General features: G+C 24.6%; 2 protein-coding genes across 6 annotated transcripts in view; one reads left to right on the top strand and one right to left on the bottom strand.

Annotated features, from left to right (window-relative positions):
- LOC111690855 overlaps positions 1-4,671 on the bottom strand; it is a 10,724-nt gene extending 6,053 nt beyond the window's left edge. The window contains exons 1-2 of one of the 5 annotated variants that reach the window (XM_046953115.1): positions 4,368-4,671; positions 2,452-2,581 (exon numbers count right to left, since the gene is read on the bottom strand). In XM_046953115.1, coding sequence (XP_046809071.1) covers positions 2,452-2,469 — 18 coding nt within the window. In that variant the 5' untranslated portion in view covers positions 2,470-2,581; positions 4,368-4,671. Of the gene's footprint in view, positions 1-2,451; positions 2,582-3,972; positions 4,088-4,125; positions 4,323-4,367 lie in introns of those variants that run through there. The other 4 variants (XM_046953116.1, XM_046953114.1, XM_046953119.1 and 1 more) reach the window with 4 other exon arrangements.
- Positions 4,672-8,597: 3,926 nt separating this feature from the next.
- Positions 8,598-20,739, top strand: LOC111690854 (proton-coupled amino acid transporter-like protein CG1139). The gene is made up of 9 exons (XM_023453431.2): positions 8,598-8,651; positions 13,419-13,526; positions 13,585-13,735; positions 15,168-15,289; positions 15,471-15,697; positions 15,814-15,944; positions 17,936-18,114; positions 18,663-18,838; positions 20,187-20,739. Exons 1-9 carry the CDS (start codon positions 8,647-8,649, stop codon positions 20,429-20,431), a joined length of 1,344 nt encoding a protein of 447 aa, XP_023309199.2. The 5' UTR covers positions 8,598-8,646; the 3' UTR covers positions 20,432-20,739.
- Positions 20,740-22,500: the final 1,761 nt, after the last annotated feature.

Genomic DNA, 22,500 nt, shown 5'->3' with positions numbered 1-22,500 from the left:
CTATCTATCTATCTATCTATCTATCTATCTATCTATCTATCTATCTATCTATCTATCTATCTATCTATCTATCTATCTATCTATCTATCTATCTATCTATCTATCTATCTATCTATCTATCTATCTATTTATGAGTGTGTTTTTTTTTACTTTTATTACTTATACTTTAAAGTATGCACATAAACACTTCCTATATACATACATAAGTACTATATATTACAAATAAAATCCCTAATCCATAGAAAAGGTATACATAGAACTGAAACTGAGTATGACATAACCTAAGTCTGCTGTCAAAAACCTAAGTCGTGAGAATGTATTAGTTGAAAAATATTTAACCCAACAAACACAAACTCTTTGGTTTAAAAAGTTTTTATATTTTTGTTTGATATTATATTTCGATATTTTATGAAATAATGTTTTGAATTTGCCATTTTTATTCAATAACAGTTGACCAATGTAAGAAAGATCTTCATTAAAAATTATTCTTAATTTTAAATAAACTCTTTGTGTTTGCTGGGTTGAGTCAATATTGACACTTGAAAATTATATTAAAAAAATAAAAACGATTGAAAAATTTGTTTTTTTCTGAAAATGTTTTCAATAATTTTATGGGAAAACTTAACTTTTAGCAGTGTTTATTGCAGCAGCAGGGGCTATTTTGCCAAAGGAATTGTGCTAATGCTAAAATTAACGCTTGATATGAACGATTATTGTTAATTTCAAAGCAGACCAAATGCAGTCAAAATACACCCTACACCACACCAATAAGAACGGTATTTTGTTTATGTCTTAAAGTTTGTAACACCTGCGTCGATGTAATGATGTAATCCGCCCATAAATTAGCCTATTGAACTTTTTTGTAAGCGGTACATGCTAACAAGAATAGGGTATTTATCAAATTCGACTTAACAAATTTTATATATACGAAATTTTGACTATATATTGTTATAATGAGTAGTACATTCATTAATTAAGCAAACATCAATCTCTTGAATATAACTTGCCTATGCCTAATACCATAGAAAAATAAATAGAAGTGTTACTGAGAGTAAGAAATATTACTCTCTCACATGTACAGGTTCTGTGTGAATTTAATACAATTGTATGAGTATTTTTATTTTTGTTTACATAAAATAACAAAAATATGAAAGTACAAAATGTATCCGAATACATCATACCCTACCACTTTGCGAGTAAGTAGCAATAAGTTATTTAGTATTTTTTAATGTAGAAGTTATATTCAAGAGATTGATGTTTGCTTAATTAATGAATGTACTACTCATTATAACAATATATAGTCAAAATTTCGTATATATAAAATTTGTTAAGTCGAATTTGATAAATACCCTATTCTTGTTAGCATGTATCGCTTACAAAAAAGTTCAATAGGCTAATTTATGGGCGGATTACATCATTACATCGACGCAGGTGTTACAAACTTTAAGACATAAACAAAATACCGTTCTTATTGGTGTGGTGTAGGGTGTATTTAGACTGCATTTGGTCTGCTTTGAAATTAACAATAATCGTTCATATCAAGCGTTAATTTTAGCATTAGCACAATTCCTTTGGCAAAATAGCCCCTGCTGCTGCAATAAACACTGCTAAAAGTTAAGTTTTCCCATAAAATTATTGAAAACATTTTTAGAAAAAAACAAATTTTTCAATCGTTTTTATTTTTTTAATATAATTTTCAAGTGTCAATATTGACTCAACCCAGCAAACACAAAGAGTTTATTTAAAATTAAGAATAATTTTTAATGAAGATCTTTCTTACATTGGTCAACTGTTATTGAATAAAAATGGCTAATTCAAAACATTATTTCATAAAATATCGAAATATAATATCAAACAAAAATATAAAAACTTTTTAAACGAAAGAGTTTGTGTTTGTTGGGTTAAATATTTTTCAACTAATACATTCTCACGACTTAGGTTTTTGACAGCAGACTTAGGTTATGTCATACTCAGTTTCAGTTCTATGTATACCTTTTCTATGCCTAATACCATGTTATTTAATGTCATAGTTATAAATAAAATTTTCGATTTGTTATCAATAAATATCTAATATTTAATGATATTTACTCATCCCACAAGTACTATGCAATTTTTGCAATTTATATAAAATATTACAATTTACAATTATATTTGCCACACTTCAGACTACGTAAATATTGTAGAAATGTATGAAAATATATCGTTGAAATATTTAATTAGTTTTTGTTTTGTTTTATATGTATCTAGAAAATAATATGTAATTAAATCAAAAAAGTGCATACCAGTATGATAACGGAAATAGCTTATTAATAATTTTTCGTAAATTTTAATGTAACTAAATAATTGCAAGATAAAAAGGTTTTAAAGAATGTTATGTTAAAATTTCAGTTTATGCAATTTACATATCCCTGGCTGCACATTTTGTAATATTATAAATATCTATATATTTACCTGTATTGAATATCCCATTTATGATTTGTTTTATTTGCTTTGAAAAATTTATGTATAATTGATGGTGTCGTATTTTTTTAGCAATATTCGTATATTAATTTGCAAAAAATGTGGTTTTCAGTATTACAAACTAAAAGAGAAGCGAAGAGAGTTTTAGACATTAATTTATATTGTTTACATATGAAATGTTCTTTTTTGTTAGTATTTCATACGTACAGTGGGAGATAATTGTGTGTACGTAATTTTTAATATTGTTTTTTTTAGGTAATTTAATTTTGATACATATTTAGGAAATTTTTAAAGATTTTTTATATTTTTAAGACAACTTTTATTCAGTATTTTTTTTTTTGATTTTTGATAAAATGTCCTACTAAGTATAGAAAATTTGTGATAAAATCTATTTTTTATAGAAAACACCAATTTTCTTTTCGATAAAATTGTCTTAAAAAATTATCTTTTAATAGAAAATTTTCCATATTTTTTCATCTTTTTATAAGAAATTTTATTTCTATATTTTTATAAGAAATTTTAGATAAAATTGTTTTTAGTATAAAATTTTCTTTTAAATAATTTTGATTAAAATCGTCTTTTTGTTGGAAATTTTCGATAGAAAACTTTCGATGAGATTTTTTTATGGAAAATTTTTGATCAAGTTTGATCAAGTAAAGAAAATTTTCGATAAAATTGTCTTATTTTTGAAAAATTTCGATACTATAATCTTTTTATAGAAAAATTTCGATAAAATTGTTTTTTTAAAGACAATTTACGATAAAATAGTCTTTTTATAGAAAGTGTTCGATTAAAATGTCTTTTGATAGAAAATTTTTAATAAAAATATACAAATTTTCTTTTAGATAAAATTATCTTAAAAAAATTATCTTTTCATAGAAAATTTTCCATATTTTTATAAGAAATTTTATTTCCATATTATTCCATCTTTTTATAAGAAATTTTAGATAAATTTGTTTTTAGTATACAATTTTCTTTTAAATAATTTTGATTAAAATCGTCATTTTGTTGGAAATTTTCGATAGAAAACTTTCGATTAAATTTTCTTTTTATGGTAATTTTTTCGATAAAGTTGTATTATTATAGAAATTTGTGAAAAAATTGTCTTATTTTTGAAAATTTCGATACTATTATATTTTTATAGAAAAAATTCCGTTGTATTATAGAAAATTTTCTATAAAATCGTCTTATTTTTGAAAAATGTCGATACTATTTTCTTCCTTTAGAAAAAATTTCGATAAAATTGTCATTTTTCGATAAAATGGTCTTTTTATAAAAAAATGTTCGATAAAATTGTCTTTTGATAGAAAATTTTTAATAAAAATGTTTTATTTTTTTTAAATTTCGATAAAACTCTCTTGTTATAGAAAAATTTCTATAAAGTTGTCTTTTTATAGAAAAATTTTGATAAATTTTTATATATTTTTATAGAAAATTTTTTATCAAGTGTGAAAATTTTCAATAAAAGTTTTATATATAATTTTAAATTTTTTTTTTTAATAAAAGTTTTACATTATTTTATGCTTTTTTGCACCCACTGTACACAAGTCGTCATACATGTATTAAGTGCTTATTTCAAATATATTTTTTCTAATTTTATTTTCTGTTTTTGTTTATATTATTATAGTATTTTTTATAAATACAAATAAAAGAAATACACATCACTTTTGTAATATTAAAAAAAAGTCCCTTATTTAAAACCGGTTATACAACTATAATTTAAAGTTGCAGTTCGAAACACACACGAAATGTATTATGGAAATTAAATTTCTAGAATTTAATAAATAACAATTACTACTTTGTAGTTTTGTTATAAACTGTTTAATAAACAAATTGTTGTGATAGCACTTGTTAAAAACTTTGTTATTATATGTTTTAAAAATTTGCATATAGCATAATTTTTGTACTTCACTGTATTTTATTCAAAATAATGTTCGCACCTTTACATTTCACTTTGCCGTATTTTTAGCACAGTCTGTTTCTTCTTTTAGTTTTTTTACAGTTTTAGAACACTTTTTTTTATTTTCATATCTTTAACTCTTTTATAGTGTAATTTTGTTGTTTTTTTAAACATTAGTTAATTATTTTTGTTTTTTTTTTACTCTAACAATCCGTCGTAGTAAATAAGCAACAAATCGTAATGAAGTGAAGAGAATGAGTGAATGACAGTTTTAAAAATGTTAATATTTTATTTAGCGGTATTCGACTCTTTCTTCTTCACCCTTTCTCCAGTTGTTTGTCTAACGCAATTTTTAATCGCTTGATGTTTTTATCATTTTTTTTATTATATTGGTTTCTCTTGTTTTTTTTTTGTTTTAGCAAAAGCTTTTTATATTAATAAAAGTTTCCCGTAAAGTTTTGTTAAAAAAGCTGGATATAGGCAGAGACATATATAGAGCGGAAACTCTGAAAAAAGTTTAAATACAAAAAAGCTAAACATATTTAATTTTTAACCAATAAAACTAACCCTCGATTTACGCCATACTTTATGAAATTCAACAATAACAACATTTTTTAAATATTTTTTTAAAAAATAATATACTTACTTATAAATAATATAACTGACTTTGAAGTAGACGTGGATTCCTCTACCAACATTTATAAGGATAGTTCTATATTTTCCCCCAATCCCCTTCGAGCCCTCTTGTAAAAATCTTTTTTTGTCAAAAATAATTAAAAATATTCCGGAATTAAGTTAAAAAACAAATCAAATGCTTTTTTTAAATAATCTTAATTTTTAAAAATGCTGACTGGTGTAGGGTATCATATGGTCGGCTATGCCCGACTATTCATACTTGTTTTTATTATATTTATGAAAATTTCGTGTATAATACGAAATAATATTTTATGAAAGCTTTTTCCTTTTTATTTACTAACATCTATGTAGGTCACAGTTGCATTTTTAATTTCCCTCGCTAAAGCTTTTAACGGAAAACTGTATATTAAACTAAAGTTTTGAAAAAATGTTAAGGTTTTACTATTACAATAGATGTCAGTCATTGATAAAGTTTATTAAATATAACTGAATATGTGTATTTAAACAACAAAATTAGAATGTTAAGCTATATTTTGAAGTTATATTTAAATTAAATAAACGATAATAAAAAAAATTAAATTAAAGTTGTTTTTGGATTTTCTTATATGACATTCATAGACAAATAAGCAGACCGTCATGCATTAAAATTGACAGGTTAATATTAAGATCGATCGGATATGTATAAGTCATCTTATCTTAACAAAACAATGGAATATTTTTACTTTTATTAAGTTTATAAATTATTCAAGATTATGGCCATTGCAATAAATTAAATAAACTAAAATATGTTTTCCAAATAAATCGCCACTACGTATTAAGAATAAGAGACTATAGTAGATAATAGACTAGTCAACGGACTAAATATAAGACTAAAAAGGTCGTAAATTAGATCGAAGACTAGAGAATATTGCATGTAAAAGACTAATACGTATATTAATTAGACCATGGACTACTCAATAGACTAGTCAATCGATCAAGCTATAAGACTTGTGAAGAGATTAATCCTTAGATTACTTATGCCCGTAATTTAAACCAATGGGTATCTATCAGTGCATAGTTACCTTTGGTGTAAAAATACTTGGTAATTTTAATCCATTAATACTGATTTGAAATATATGTTAACTTGTCCTTTTTGTAAAGTTGCCAACTAGTTATTTCACACTATAGATATCTACAAGATCAGAGCCAAGTAAATAGACTAGACTATATATTATATTAAAGATTCATCTATAAACTAGTTAATAGACTAGAATCTAAATTAATTAATGGAATATTCTTCAGAATGATCTAAATGAAAAAGCGTCCGTCCTTGTGTTCCAAGTGTGGATAAACTGATAAAGGGACAATTTAAATTTGAGCCCTAAAATCGATTAGTTGTAATAATTTCTTCATATAAATATACAAACATATGTATAAAAGTATATTAGGGTGTCCCGTGGAATACCTTTATTTTAGAGAAATGAGCGTTTTAAAATACAAAATACGAGAAAAATTAAAAAAAAAAATGGAAAGGTACATTAACATGCATCTATTGAGAAGGATTCCTACATGAAATTCTTTAAAATTGCTGCTTCTTTTTACATTTTAATGCATATTAGGGTAAAAACTTTTTGCATATTAATATTTTTCTTACATAAGTATCACTTCCACGCTCATGACGTATACTCTATAAAATCTTAATCATACGTATAGTAGTACTACTTACTTTACATCACTGAACAAATTTATGAACAATTACTATACAATTCTTATCAATGGAGTATAATTATTATATGACTGTCTTTACTTTCAAATTCATAACTCGTTACCTGTTTGTAAATTAATTCCTGAAAAGTATGCCTATTAGAATTATTGAGGAATTGAATCCAAAAGATATCTGGGTAGACAGACAAGAAACAAATGTATCAATTTATGTTTGCATTTACTTTATCATTTTTTTAACATAAAATAAATTAAAAAGAATTTATTACTGCTATATTAAATTTAACCTAGGACATATCTTGGTCAAAGGAATGATCAATATATGACCATTTTAAATTGCATACAGCAACGAAATCGATTGTATATATATACGAATTCCATGTTGTATAAACACAAGTAAAAAAATAGTAAAAAAATATAATCGGACATGGCCGATCATATGATATCCTATACTAGTTATGATTATATCTTCAAGGCCTTATTCATAAACATTTTTTTAACGATTTATAATCAAATTTTGTATGAAAATTTTGTTTTATAAAAATTTTATAAAATAAACTATTGTTTATGAATAAGAAGGTTAATGTGTATTATTTATAAAAATGAAACATTTATGTTGAGTTTTGTCCTAATTTCAATATATTTTTGATTAAATGAGACTTTTCTGCAAAAGGCTATATAAGGATGGGATCTAGGACCAAATTATAAACCGATTTTTAAAAAATTTGTTAAACTGAGTAGAGATTAAATGATGTTTAAACCATTTAGATGAAACAATGGACTGATATCAACCAAAATCATTACTCTTGATCGTGCTTGGATAAAAGTTAAATTAGCTTGATAATTACGACTTTACGTTACAAACAAACTGAAGTATTGTAGGGTATAAAAAATTAAGTTTAAATTAAATCGTCTGGATTGATATTAATGTTAGATATGAAACTATTGAATTATATTGATAAGAAATATAAAAACTTTAAGAATTTTAGAATATAGGTATGTATGTTAACCTCGTAGTCAATCAGTTCTTATCATCAAATCGTAATAGGCAAACATATCTTTAAAAAAAAACTACAATATCTTGACATATTGTCAGACATTTGGCTTACAAATCAGATGATACAGTCAATGTAACTAAATTTTCAGCATTTAATAAAATAATAATTGATATATGAATTTATATATACAAAATATTTAATATAAATATTTTTAAAAATAATTGGGAAAAAAATTTGATATTTTTTTATTATATACGGAAAATATATATGTATTAAATTTTACTGTTATTATTAATTTTAATAACGTACTCAAATAACCACGCATCTGTATTATCTCCTCTGCCTATGCAAAAAAAAAAATCACTTCAACTTGTCTTAAAATATCAATTTGATGTGATACGATGTGAAATATATAAAAATATATATATTCATTTAATGACTACGATAAAAAAACGTAACTTAATACAACTGACTAAATAACAAAAACAAAAGTAACGAATAGAGGAGAACAACAACAAAATTATCACAATTATGGCGATAATAATAATTTTTAATTGCCCACACTTTAACTGAGATTACATACTGATTAAAAACCTACAGAATAAAAGCAAAAAAACAACAAAAAAACTAAATAAAAAAAATCATCATAAAGTTTTGTTATACTAAAGTTAGTCAAAACATATCGACAGGTATTTAGAATCCGTTTTTGCGATTATATTTCAAAAATTTCTCTTTAGAGCGTTTTCAGTTTAATTGTAACTTTTGTACGTAACGGTTGTTTTTGAATAAATATTTTCATAAAAAATACAATAAGAAACAGTTTACAACAAAGTTTTTGTGTTCAAATAAAAAAGGATGAAAAAATATAATATTAATTAAAAAATATATAAACAAATCCTTTTAATCATAATTAAAAAAATATATATTTTAAATTAGTTAAAAAAATACAAAATGAAGTGAGTATAGCATGACGTAAGGTGGACGGGTGTTTGTGGTTAAAACTATTCCGTATCATACTTTTTTATCTAACTGATCAAAAGTTATCTTTAAAATGCGCTAGACTTAAATAAAAATTTCTTAATAACAGGCACGTTTAGTAAAACTATTAAAATAGTCATTAAACAAATAAGCAATGACTTCTTGTAGTGCAATAAAATTTTTTTGGGAAAATTATCCTAGACAAAAGTTATAAAATTGCCAACAAATTATTTAAATAATAATATTCCTTATATGGCAAAAGGATAGCATCATACATTTCATTCTGCTTACTCATATATCGTATGACATTCCCGTTCGTATGACATTTCCGCTGCTATAATTAGTTCATCGTACCATCGTATGACATTTTCTATTTGTTGTCATCCAAACACTTATATAAACTTTATGATTAAGGTAATTGACTGGTGGGAAATGAACTGCTAAACCTTCTTATTATAAAATCCCAGCAAAAAATCTTCAAGTTTTGGTAATAAGAAATCTGGATAATATAATTATTTAATATATTACCTGGTAATGAGTGGTCGTTATCAATATTATTATTATTATTATTATTTTTGAATGGGATTCATAACAAATTATCTAAAGCATTAATCCAACGTTTGTGGTTTGAATCATATTTAATATCAATTGTCCAATTCACAATCAGTGTTGTACGGTTGAATAGTAGTGTGTTGTAAATTCTTTATTATTGATTTGTTTTTGTTTTAAAAACTTTTATTTAATAAATGTTTATGACATACAAGGATACAACGCTACGACATCGATTGTCCATCGATTTACCCCAAAAGTAAGTTCATTCACATTGCTTCAATATTACTTGTCTCCTTAGATAGTAAGTAAAGCTTTTCCTGAGATTTACCTTCGTGATTTTGTCATTCCGTTTGTAATTTATATAATATAATTTTGCGACCATGTAAAGTATTCTGGATCCTTATATATAGCGGAGCCAATTTTGCCATGTCCATCTGTTTGTTTGTATTAATGTCGTGAACGTGAACACCTGCCGTGTTGGCTTATTTCATGGTGCTCTTTTTCAACCACTGGGTGACGACTCACCACCGCCCCTTTACAAGTCTAATTTCTGAGCATTGATTGTTGCTCAACTTTCGAGATGTAAAAACATTACTTCCGTTTACAACCACGCATATGGGATGGCCTCATATTAGTCGCCAAAAGTACCTGTTGTTGTAACAGCTCGACTGTGGTCGATAGTTCTTTCCTAGGGAAAAAACTTTCGGTTAATACAGCTGTCGCTGGGTTGACAATCTTTGGCCGAGTATGACTCGGGTCGTTCCGGAGCGAAGATCCAATTGTCGTGAGAACGACCAAAAGTACCTGAAGACTTATTTGGTACTCCGTGATATTATTCCATCAAATTAGACGAGGACTTCGTTCTTATTGTCAGGAACCACACTGTGGGAAATCTGATATGAACAGAGTTTTCCCTGGACAATGGAAGAAAATTTAATGGTAAGATACCTTTTTTTCCATTACCACATCCGACACACACTTGGTATACGGGCATGTGAGATCCTATATTCATCACGAATAATTTACAATTAACACCAACTCATCTCCAACGATAAGTTACACAATCACTCTTCTGTGGGGTATATTTCGTCCCGGTAACAGCGCCGAACATATACCGAATTAATAAATTAATGATTTGTTGTTGGATTTAAACCTCAGCCACTAGTGGATTCTGAAGGAACCTCAACCAAATGACCAGCCAGGACAGAGTCCTGTAGACAAGTGGCCATGCGTAATACCATATTATCTAATGATCTAGTTTGACCGCATGTCAAATCATTTGAAGGAAAGACCAACGATACATTTGATCATAACCAGCTTATAGTCAAGGCAAACTAGATATATTGTTGGCACCTTTTTGCAATAACACCAAGATGGAGATTTCACCAAGTTTACATGCCACTGGAGCAGTCTGCGTGTATTTTGAAATCAGTTTAGAGAAATCTGCGAGGTTCAAATGTTCAATAATTCTATCAGATAACGTTCAAAAATTTACAACCATCGAGACAACTTCTAAAAATTTCATCCAAAATTTAGATTTTTTAATGCATACTAAAACTGAAATTATAAACAAACAGCAATAAAACACATAACAATACGTTAAATTAACTTATTGTACTTTCTAGTTTACAAAAACAAAAAGCAAAGTAAGAGCAACATGTTATGGTATATTGTTATGGACTAGAAAAATGAACTTAAGTATGAAGAACCGGAATTAAGTTAAAAGTTATAAAAGGGAACTTTTTGATACTTTATCGTTCTTCAAAAGTTACCTTTTAAATTTTCTACAATATTGAAATTAGATGTGGTACTTTTTGAATTTTCTTAAATACTAACTAGCTGGATTCTATTCCCACCTAATTCACTAGTCAAGCAGCACACAATAGGCCAGATAGAGGATTTTTAGGATTTGATGTATATACATTAGGGTATTCAATTATTCGGGTTTTTGTCTTATTCGGTTTATTCGACAAATAAATTTTTGAGGTTTTACGTTAGCCGGTTAATAATCGGATAATTAAAAATTATTCGGTTATTCGAATAAAAGGAAACTGGATGTTACTATAGCTTTTTACAACAATTTTCTTCATATTACACCCTGTAACAATTTTGAAAAATGCACTCACACATGGAAAAGTTGATCCGATTTTTATGTCCTTATAAAAGGATTTCAAAGTTTAAAGGACTACAGCACAGAGTTAATACTAATTGTCCACAGTTTCCTGCACGCATAGATTTTTTAATGTTTAAAAATAACTTTTGCACGGTTTATAAACAAAAATATTATTTTCACTTCTTTCACTTCAATTCTATGTTTCGTTTTTTCTGTAATATTAGAAGTTATTCCTGTTTATGTGAAATGCTTTTCTATAGGAGGAAATTACTGTTTTTAAGATTTTCAACGAGTTCTAGAATTCATACGTTCCATTGAACACTAGTTCAACTAGAAATATGTACTTAAGAACACAACAATGTTCCCAAAAAAACTGGTTGTAAAAAAAAGGCGATATAATTATTTCCGTGATTTCTTTTTAAAAATCATCAAATAAACTTTATTATAGAAAAATATTACATTTTGTAGAAAATATATAGTAATTTTACTGATAAATAGTGAGTTTTTATTAATCGGTTAATTGATAGAAATTATTCGGTTTATTCGTTATTTGATATCTGACAATTTTCATTTATTCGAACGATTAATCGACAAAAATTAATCGATTAACCGAACGACGATTAATCGTTTGAATACTCTAATATACATCCTCTTTTCAAAATAACTAAATTATTTAATTTGTTACCAACTTATGCTAATGGAAAAATTGTTGGCCAAAACAAAAATATTCCCATATTTAATATTTGAAAACCAGATATTTCTGGTTTTATTAGCGAACATAATTCTAAACATGTTTTCTGTCATAAACAAAAAATATCATATTCGACAGTCGGGTTTCCTTATCTGTAATAGTAGTTAAGCAAATATTTTGCTTTAAAAATTTTGTAGACCTTATCTTAAAGCTATAGAAATCACAATGAAATTTCTTTAATAAAATTTTACAATTTCTTTATAAACTCATAAATAGGTCATATTGTTTAGAATGTTTAAAAAATAAAGAAAATATAAAATAATTATATCCAAATTAAAACATAAGCACGGAAAATATAATTATTTATTGAGAAGAAAATTTTGCTGAAGAAATTACTTTGATTTACGCCCATTTTTAGTGGGCGTGGTTAAGTGTTGCTACAAGTTATGCTTCGCTATTATTTGTGCATGTTAACATGTTTACAAACAATTTGTTTACTCATTATTATCTCATAACATCAAGAGTTAAATAAATATTATTGTTATTTTACTTAGTTACTCACTTTATATCTTTGAAATAACTTAACAGCTGACTAAATGGAGGTTTTTCAGCTATTTGTTTGTATAGACAAACAAAATTGTTTTTGATTTAGTAATTACGTTGGCTGTCAAAAACAAAAAATTGTTGACGACTTTTAATTGTTTTTATCAACAACACTAAATTAATCCTTAAAGATATATCTTATCGTTAAAATAAAATCATTCAATACAAAAAATAACTTTAATGACACTTATTAGTGAACAATTTAAATTACAATTAAATAAAAAGTAATACTTGTTCATAAATTACTAAATAAATTATTGATTTGTTATTGTTGATTTTTTTAATAAATTATTTTCAACTGATTAGAAACACCCTCTAAATAAGTTAATAAAATAACAACAAGAAAAAAATTTTTAAATATTATTTTTTTTGTTGTAATGTATTGATCAAGTACTTTTAAAGTTCTCCTAAGCTAAATGATAAAGTTTAGTAGTTTATAAGAAATTTTTAAATAAATTGAAAATATATCTATTTTTACATATGACATTCTTGCAGCAAATGAGCAAGTTAATTTATGAATAAAGACTGTTATTTAAGTACTAAGCGCCTGCAAAATAAAAAAGATACATACGTACATGTATTCATAGGGGGTAAAAATATATGGTGATAAGAGCTTAAAACAACAAGTATAAGAAAATTTATTAATTATTTTTCAGTTATAATTAAAACTCATAAAATCAAATAAATTATAATATGATAAACATATTTTTTTTTATAGACAAGCTAAATATAAGATTTATTATAACTTTCCTTTTAAACAATTATCTTTTGTTTTTTTTCACCTAGGACTGCTGCTCTAGATGAATCACCTAAAATAGCCAAAGCAAATGCAACATCCAACATTACAGATGATTATGATCCCCACGATCATCGTAATGTTAAGAATCCAACAAAGTAAGATACCAGTAATTAAAGTAAAATTTCTTTAATTTTAATATAATATATCTTTAAGTAATTGGCAGACAATGGCTCATTTTCTTAAGGCCAGTATAGGTACGGGAGTCTTAGCCATGCCAAGTGCTTTTGCGAATGCCGGTTATATTAATGGTTTCATATTGACGGCGATTATTGGTGCCATTGCGGTTTATTGCTTACACATACTGGTAAGTTTAAAGTTTATTGAAGAATTTTTCATATCGAAAATTAGCTAAAAAGTGGCAATTTATCGAATATTTAAAAAAAGGGAAATTTTTAATACAAGGAATATTTATCGATTTCTTTCTAAACTTATCAAATTCTATTCATAAAAGAGAAATTTCTCAAATATTTCCATTATAAGTTTCTTAAAAGATTTTAATAAAAGGTACATTTATGGAAATTTTTTATAAAAGGGAAATTTTTGGAAAATAAAAATTTCACTTTATAGAAGTAAAGTGAAATTTATTAAAAAAAATACATATAAAAGCCAATATTATAAAATTGTTTTTTAGAAAAGAAATTTATCGAAAATTACCTTAAAAAGGGAAAATTTTCACACGCTTTTAATAAAAGGTGCATTATTGTAAATTTTCTATTTATGGAAAGTTTTCAATATATAGAAGGAAATTTAACAAAAATTAAAAAAAAACAACTTATCGAACTTTTTTTTTATAAAAGAAAATTTATTAAAAATTTTTCTAAAAAATCTATATTTATGGAAAATTTTATATAAAAGTGAAATTTATCTTATTTTTCCTAATAAAGGGAAATTTATCGAACACTTTTTATAAAAGCAAAATTTATGGAAAATTTCATAATGGAGAATTTATCGAATTTTTCTTTAAAGCGATATTTATCGAAAATTTAAAGAGAAAATTTATTAAAAATTTCTATGAAAGGAAAATTTATCAAAATTTTCTAAAAATTTATCCAAAATTTTCTATAGAAAGGAAATTTTTTATATAAAAAAATGCTCTATAGAACGAAAATTTATCGACAATTTCCTATAAAATTTTTTTTCGAAAATGTTCTACAAAAGGAACATTTATTGAAAATTTGTTTAGAAGGAAAATTTATCAAAAATTTCTTATAAAACAGAAATTGATAAAAAATTTTCTATAAATAAGAATATTTATCGAAAATATTCTATAAATGGGAAATTTATCGATAATTTTCTTATAAAAGAGAAATTTATAACAAATTTTCTATGAAAGGAAAATTAATTGAGAATATTCTCAAAAGGTAATTTATAGAAAATTTTCTTTAAAAGAAAAATATATCGAAAATTGTCTATAAAAAAGGACATTTTGTCAAAAATATTCTATAAAAAGGATATTTATCAAAAATTTTTTTATAGAAGGGGAATTTATCAACGATTTCTTATAAAAAAAGAAAAGAGAAATTAAAAATTTATCAAAAATTTTCTACAAAATTAAGTTTATAGTAAATTTTCTTAAAATTTTTCAAAAATATTCTATAAAACGTAATTTTACCGAAATTATCAAAAATTTTATATAAATGGTAAAATTTTTGAAATTTATAGTACGTAAAAGGTTTTCAATAAAAAAGGGCAAATTTGTATTAAATTCAAAATTTATTTTTTTTTCATTTTTCCAGATTGGTTCCATGTATGTGCTGTGTAAACGAAAACGTGTGCCCTATTTGACATTCTCAGAGGCCATGACAATGGGTTTTCAAGAGGGTCCGCCTTGTTTTAAATGCATTGTACCCATAGCAACGTAAGTGTAATTAAATTAAAATAAATATAATTTTCTTAAAAAATCAACAGTACGTATGAATAATTTATTTGCATACAACAAAAAAATGTCTTAATACTCATACGTCTTTATCTATATTGCTAATTGTATTGATAAATTTTCTTTTTGAAAAATTACGTCTTTGATTTTCTTTTTTTTATAGACCCTTTGTGGATGGTTTCTTGGCCTTTTATCATTTTGGTATTTGCTGTGTCTATGTTGTCTTTATCTCGGAGAGCATCAAACAAATTGTTGATGAACATTTAATCGTTTTGGATTTAAGAATTCACATGTGTTTCGTCTTAGTGCCATTATTTTTAATTTACAGTATTAGAGATTTAAGATTTTTGGCAATATTCTCCTCAATTGCTAATGTGCTGCTCTTTGTGGGTAAGAAGACTTAATCAAAAGTATTTACATATTTATTTATTTGAAGTCGATTTTATTTTTCTAAAATTTGCATGTACATATGTTTATTTTAATGATTATGTGTATGTATTTTTTAGGTTTTGCTGTTATTCTGTATTATATATTTGATTGTTTACCACCCCTATCGGAACGTGAACCCGTAGAGAAACTAGCCAAGTTGCCAATTTTCTTTGGCACTGTTCTCTTTGCTTTGGAGGCTGTTGGTGTGGTAAGTAAATGAGTAAATATTTTAAAATCAGATTATATTTGTTATGGCTGGATTTGTGTTTATTATAACTTTAAAAGAAAATAAACAAAAATAAACAGCTTGTTTGTATATGTTGTGTTGTTGTTTGTTTGCTTTTATTAGTATTTAGTTGTTTAAAAAAATTATGTTTGTGTACGCTTATTTTTAATAAAGATATGTTTGAATTTTTTAAAAAGTTTGTAATAAAGATTTAGATTGAAATGTATGTATTTATTCAAAATTTTTTATAAAAGTGAATTTTAACAAAAAAAATTAAATAAAAGGAATATAAATTGAAAATAACATATATTGAACATTTCATACCAAGAGAAAATTTATATAAAATTTTCTCTACTTAATAAGGAATTTATAGACTTTTCTAAATTAAAGTTTATTTTCTGTAAAAGGAAATACATGTATCTTAAATTACCTATCAATGCAAAATTTATTATAAATTTATTCAAATTATCTATAAAATGGAAATTTATCTAAATTTCCGAAAAAAGGAAAATTTTTCTAAATTTCAAATCTTATCGAATTGTTTCTTTAAAAAGATCAATAACTTTCCTTAATTAAAGGGAACATTCCTTATTAAAGGGAAATTTATAGCAAATTTCCTTTAAAAGCTAAATTTATAGAAAACTTCCTTTAAATGAGAATTTTGTTGAAAAATTTTTACAAAACAGAAATTTGCCAAATTCTTTTGACTTTTCTTAAAGTAAAATTTATTGAAGATTCTTTATGAAGGGGTATTTAACAAAAATTTTCCCTAAAATTTTGAAAAAGATATAGATAAATAAAGTTTATATAAATGGAAAAAATTTATTTAAAACATTCTATAAAAGAGAAATTTGTTTAAAATTTTTTTATATAAGCAAATTTTAAAAAAAAAATAATCTTAAACAGGGAAATTTGTTTAAAAATTTTCTTTAAGATATAATTTTTTGAAAATTTTCCAATAAAACGGAAACTTATTGGAAATTAATTTATTAATTAATAAATTTAAATTTATTACGATTTTTTTTAGAAGGGAAAGTTATCTGAATTTTTGTATAAAATGAAAATTTCCTGTTAAATGAAATATGAATATTGATAATTTTCTTTAAAGGGAATTTATAGAAAATTTGTATGCATGGGGAAATTTGTCAAATATTTTTTTAAAAAATTTCTTTATAAAATTTCTCTTAAAAAAATTGAAATATTTCAAAAATTTTCTTTGAAAATGATATTTATATAAAATTTTCTAAATGTAGGAAAATTTACCGATAATTTGTCTGTAAAAGGAAATTTGATCAAAAATCTTCTATTTAAGAGAAAATTATCAAAAAATTTTTTAAAAAATGTAAAAGTCCTATTTTTTTTTAAATTTTATCAAGAATTTTTTATTTAAGAAAAATTTATCCAAAATTTTCTTTGAAAATACTTTTTCTAAAATGAAAGTTTAGGGAAATTTATAAAAATTTTATTTTTCATATGAAATAATTTTTTGGAAATTTACTATAAAAGGGAAATTTATAATAATATTTTATAAAAGACCTGCTCAATTTTCAAATCAAATTGTGCCCTATTTAATGTTTTCCTAATTCGTAGTAACCTTAGTTAACTATTTGGCTCTTTTTTCTGCCTGGGTGTTGTTATTCTCCACTCTTTCCTAAGCCAGCTCGTTCTCTTGGCTCAAACTTGTGAATTGTTTTGTTTTTTTTTTCCTTTATTTTATGGTCATTTTAATTTGTTGACTCTAGTAATTTGCCTCTTTGTGTGCTCATTTTTATTTGGGGATAAAAAAGTATTTATTGTTGTTATTCTTATTATTTTTGTTGTCACTATTGTTGTTTTTATTTCCCCTCTTTACGCTTGGTTGCCCAAAAGGATGGGTTTTAATAAAATTTATTTAATTTTTGGTTTCTATTTTATTTTGTAAATATTTTGTATTTTTTTTTTTATTGTTACAACTTTCTTTTGTTTATTTACAGATTTTAGCCATCGAAGAGAATATGAAAACACCAAAAGCATATTTAAAACCATTTGGCATTATGAATATCGGCATGACAGTCGTTTTAAGTCTCTACATAATTTTGGGTTTCTTTGGCTACTGGAAATATGGTGATGATGCCTTGGGCAGTGTTACATTGAATATACCACAAGAAGAAATGTAAGTGGGACAAACGTTGTTTGTTGTTAAGGTTTTACTAATGATGGTTGTTGTTACATCAAAAAAAAAGTGTATTTATTTCAAAATATTACAAGTTGAGGACTGTAATTGTATGTTTCTGGTGTGTAGAAGATTTTTGTGTAAATTTAAATTTGGCCTAGAAATTTATGAAAATCTTAAATATGTTAAAAGATTAGTAGACATTTTGGGTTAATTTATACACACAATTTATGCCTTAATTGTAGGTATTGTTTGTTAATTAGCAGTCATGTTTGTTTGGAGATTATCAAGTATTAGACTATTTAAGATACAATTTCAGCTTTAATTAGGTGAATCTTTTTAAAAATATCTTTGTTTAATTCTATTGTATTGAGATAATGTAAGATAAATCTTTATTTAAAAATTTTTGGGGGAAAATTTTTAAAACTAATTTTTGTACAACATATATCATTTTAATTTATTATCATCAATTCTGTTTAAATACTTTGACACAAAGTCAATTTAAATTCTTTTAATCATTTATTTTTTCTCTTTTCATATTTTTTCAGTTTGGCACAAGTTACAAAAATAATGTTTGCCATTACAACATGGATTTCATATGCTTTACAGGGTTATGTTACGGCCGATATCATCTGGCATAAATATCTGTCGAAACGAGTAAAAGACACATCGAAACATGTTCTCTTTGAATTGCTTATAAGGGCTGGAATTGTTCTTTTAACATGTAAGTTATATAAACAATTACACTATCAGCAATAACAAATTTAACAATAGTAATGGCTGTACAGTGGGACCATATATTTAACAGAAGAGAATATTTTTGAAAAAAATTCTATAAAAAGAAAATTTTCTATTGAGGGACAATTTATTGAAAATCTTCTATTGAAAGAAAGTTTATTGAAAATTTTCTATAAAAAGAAAATTTATTTAAAATTTTCTATAAAAAGAAAATTTATTTAAAATTTTCTATAAAAAGAAAATTTATTGAAAATTTTCTATTAAAAAAAAGTTTATTGAAAATTTTCTATAAAAAGAAAATTTATTTAAAATTTTCTATAAAAAGAAAATTTATTTAAAAATTTTCTATAAAAAAAAATTTATTCAAAATTTTCTAAAAAAAGAAAATTTATTTAAAATTTTCTATAAAAAGAAAATTTATTTCAAATTTTCTATAAAAGGAAAATTTATTGAAAATTTTAAATAAAAAAAATATTAAAATTTTATATAGAAAGAACATTTTTTGACATTTTCTATAAAAAGATAAATTAGAAAAAAAAGACAATTTATTGTAAATAAAGATAATTTATAGAAAATTTTCTATGAAAAAATATTTTATTTTTTATAAAAACGAAAAAATTCATTGAGAATATTCTCTGTAAAAATAAAATGCAAATTTCCTATAGAAGGAAAATTTATTCAAAATTTTCTATAGAAGAAAATTTATTGAAAATTTTCTCTAGAAAGAAAAGTCATTGAAAAATTTCAACAAAAAGAATTTTTACTTCAACTTTCCTAAAGATAGAAAATTTATTGAAAACTTTGAATAGAAAAAAAAAAATGTATTCTAAATTTTCTATAAAAGAAAAATTTTTGAAAATAGAAAGAAAATTTGTTGAAAATTTTTTATAGAGAGAAAAAAAAAACAATGTATTGAAAACTTTCTATGAAAAGAAAATTTATTGCAAATTTAAAAAAGAAAATTTATTGCAAATTTAAAAAAGAAAATTTATTCCAATTTTTTTTTTAAAGTTTTATGCAATTTTTTTTAAGAAAATGAGAAATAAAATTCTGCAAATTTTCTATAACAACAAAATTTTTGTATTTTATGAAAATTTTCTATAAAAAGAAAATTTGACGAAAAAGTTTAAGAAAAATTATTAATATTTCTTTAAACAGAATTTCCAATCCCACTTTTGCTACCCATTCAATTTACAACCATGACATTTTGTAAATGATTTCTTTGTCGAAAAATAAAAATTTGTTAATAAAAAAGCAATCCACTCTGACATACAAACAATATTGTTATTAATTTATTGTGTTAAACTTCTTCTACTTCTCTTGTCACATTGCAGTTTGTGCAGCCATTCTTGTGCCGGATTTATCACTGTTTTTGTCGTTGGTCGGTTCATTTTGTTTGTCGATTTTGGGAATTATATTCCCAGCATTATTACAAATTTGTGTACAATATACCACTGGCTATGGTCCATGGAAGATACGATTAACCAAAAATATATTACTGGTGGCATTTGGAGTTTTTGGTGGCGTAGTTGGAACGTATGTTAGTATTGAGGAAATTGTGAATGCATATAAAAAATAAAAAAAACAAAAATGAAATGAAATTAAATGAAATGAAACGTATGTAAATTGTAAATGAAATTGAATATTAACATTGGTTGAGAATACTATATAAACATATCTACATATGTATGTATGTGTATTGTAGTAGTTAAAATATTGTACATTTTATATTTGTATTTGTATGTAAGTTTAAGTGTATTTTATAGATATGAATTTGTACTCGTATGCTCTTTAGTTGTAGTATGTATTTTAAGTTAAATAATGTAAAAAGTTAAAAAATAAAAAAATAAACAATAGTGTATGTAGATAAAAACATAAAGTGTAAATGAAAACATGCGAAATTGTATTTATTTAATTAAAACATAAATAAATATCATTTGTTGCTGTTTGTGAATGACTGAGTAAATAAATATTTAACACTTGAAATCAACAATAAATTCGATTTTTTTGCAATTGAAGTACATTTAAGATAACTATATGAGGATATAACATTATACCAAGTAGAAATAAACAAATTGCTAACACATTTCTATCATTGAATTAACATATGCAAATATAACGTTGTAGTACCTTGGCATTACCTAATGCCAATTTAATGAGAAATTTGCAACATCTAATTATACCATTCAGCATTTCCTTGTTAAACATTCTAAATCATATAAAACAAGTAGAAAAATATAGTCGGACATGGCAGACCATATAACAGACCTACATCTACATTTTTAAATTTTTTATTTTTTATAAAGAAACTTTTATGTTGAATATTACCAAAATTCCAAAATATTTAATTAATTTATTGATAAAAAACTAAAATTTCTAAATGAGGCTTCATATAGGTTAAATATGGGCCGATCCTCGGTAAATTTGGGAAAAGGATATATTTTTAAATAACAGTTAGTTTTGTTGAGTTTCATTGCGATACAAATGGTTACAAGTCAATTTTAGACGTTTAAGACATTTTTTGAAGGTGGATTTGTATGAGGGTCAAATAAGGGCCAATCCTTACGAAAATCTGCAGTGTCATTTATACTTATATAAAACTTATTTGTGCCAATTTTTAGAGAGATAATAGAATATTTGACGTAATTATGGCATAAAAAGTCGGGAGGTACGGTTGTATGGAGGCTAGGTGAAATAATAGACCGATTTCAACCATTTTCAATTGGCTTCATCCCTGTGCCAAAAATCATGCTTGGTCCAAATTTCATCAAATTATCTTGAAAATTGCGCACAAGGTTTACATGGACAGCCAGCCGGACAGACGGACGGATGGAATCAACTCAAAAATTGATTCTGAATCGATCGGTATAGTTTAAAGTAGGTATTGGACCAATATTTTTGTATGTTACAAACATCAGCACAAACGCCCCCCCCCCCATCTATAGAGGTGTAGGGTATAAATACCTTTGATACTTATGATGCTCAGTTGTTATACTTAATAACCTTAACTGTAATGTAACTTTAACCTTTACTTAATTATTATGATTAACATCTAATAACCTTGTTTAGTGTGCAACTATTAGTAACATTAGTTAGTTCTATTATGATGTAAGTTTGTGCGATGGTATGTGCGTTTAAATAAAGCAAAAGTTATGAAATATTATGTGTAGTTTAGTATTTGAAATGAAAATAAATTGAAAAAAAGCAATTGAAAAATTCAGCTAGAAAACTATGTACATATTTCAATATTGTTTAGGTTTTATACGAAACTTTCGTTCGGTATCGCTGTAATTAAGAAAAAAATTATAAATTTGCTAACTATTTGATTTGTACGCCTTTCAAGAACAGCCACAATAACCCATAAATTGTGGATTTTCCATTGAAAAAACTGTTGTGTATTTAATGTTGTCTATTCAATATTGAGATGGAAATATTCAGAATTTTAAATGAATTAATTGCTGGAATAATTACTAATTTGTGATGGTATTGATGTAGTAATTCGGTATAAAAACAAGCGAAAGAAAACAAACAAACAAACACACTAACTAACTAAATAACTAAATAACTAAATAACTAAATAACTAAATAACTAAATAACTAAATAACTAAATAACTAAATAACTAAATAACTAAATAACTAAATAACTA

The sequence above is a fragment of the Lucilia cuprina genome, chromosome 5, assembly GCF_022045245.1.
Source record: "Lucilia cuprina isolate Lc7/37 chromosome 5, ASM2204524v1, whole genome shotgun sequence".
Lineage (NCBI taxonomy): Eukaryota > Metazoa > Arthropoda > Insecta > Diptera > Calliphoridae > Lucilia > Lucilia cuprina.
The sequence above is the reverse complement of the archived record's forward strand: the minus strand, read 5'-3'. Positions and strand labels throughout refer to the sequence as shown.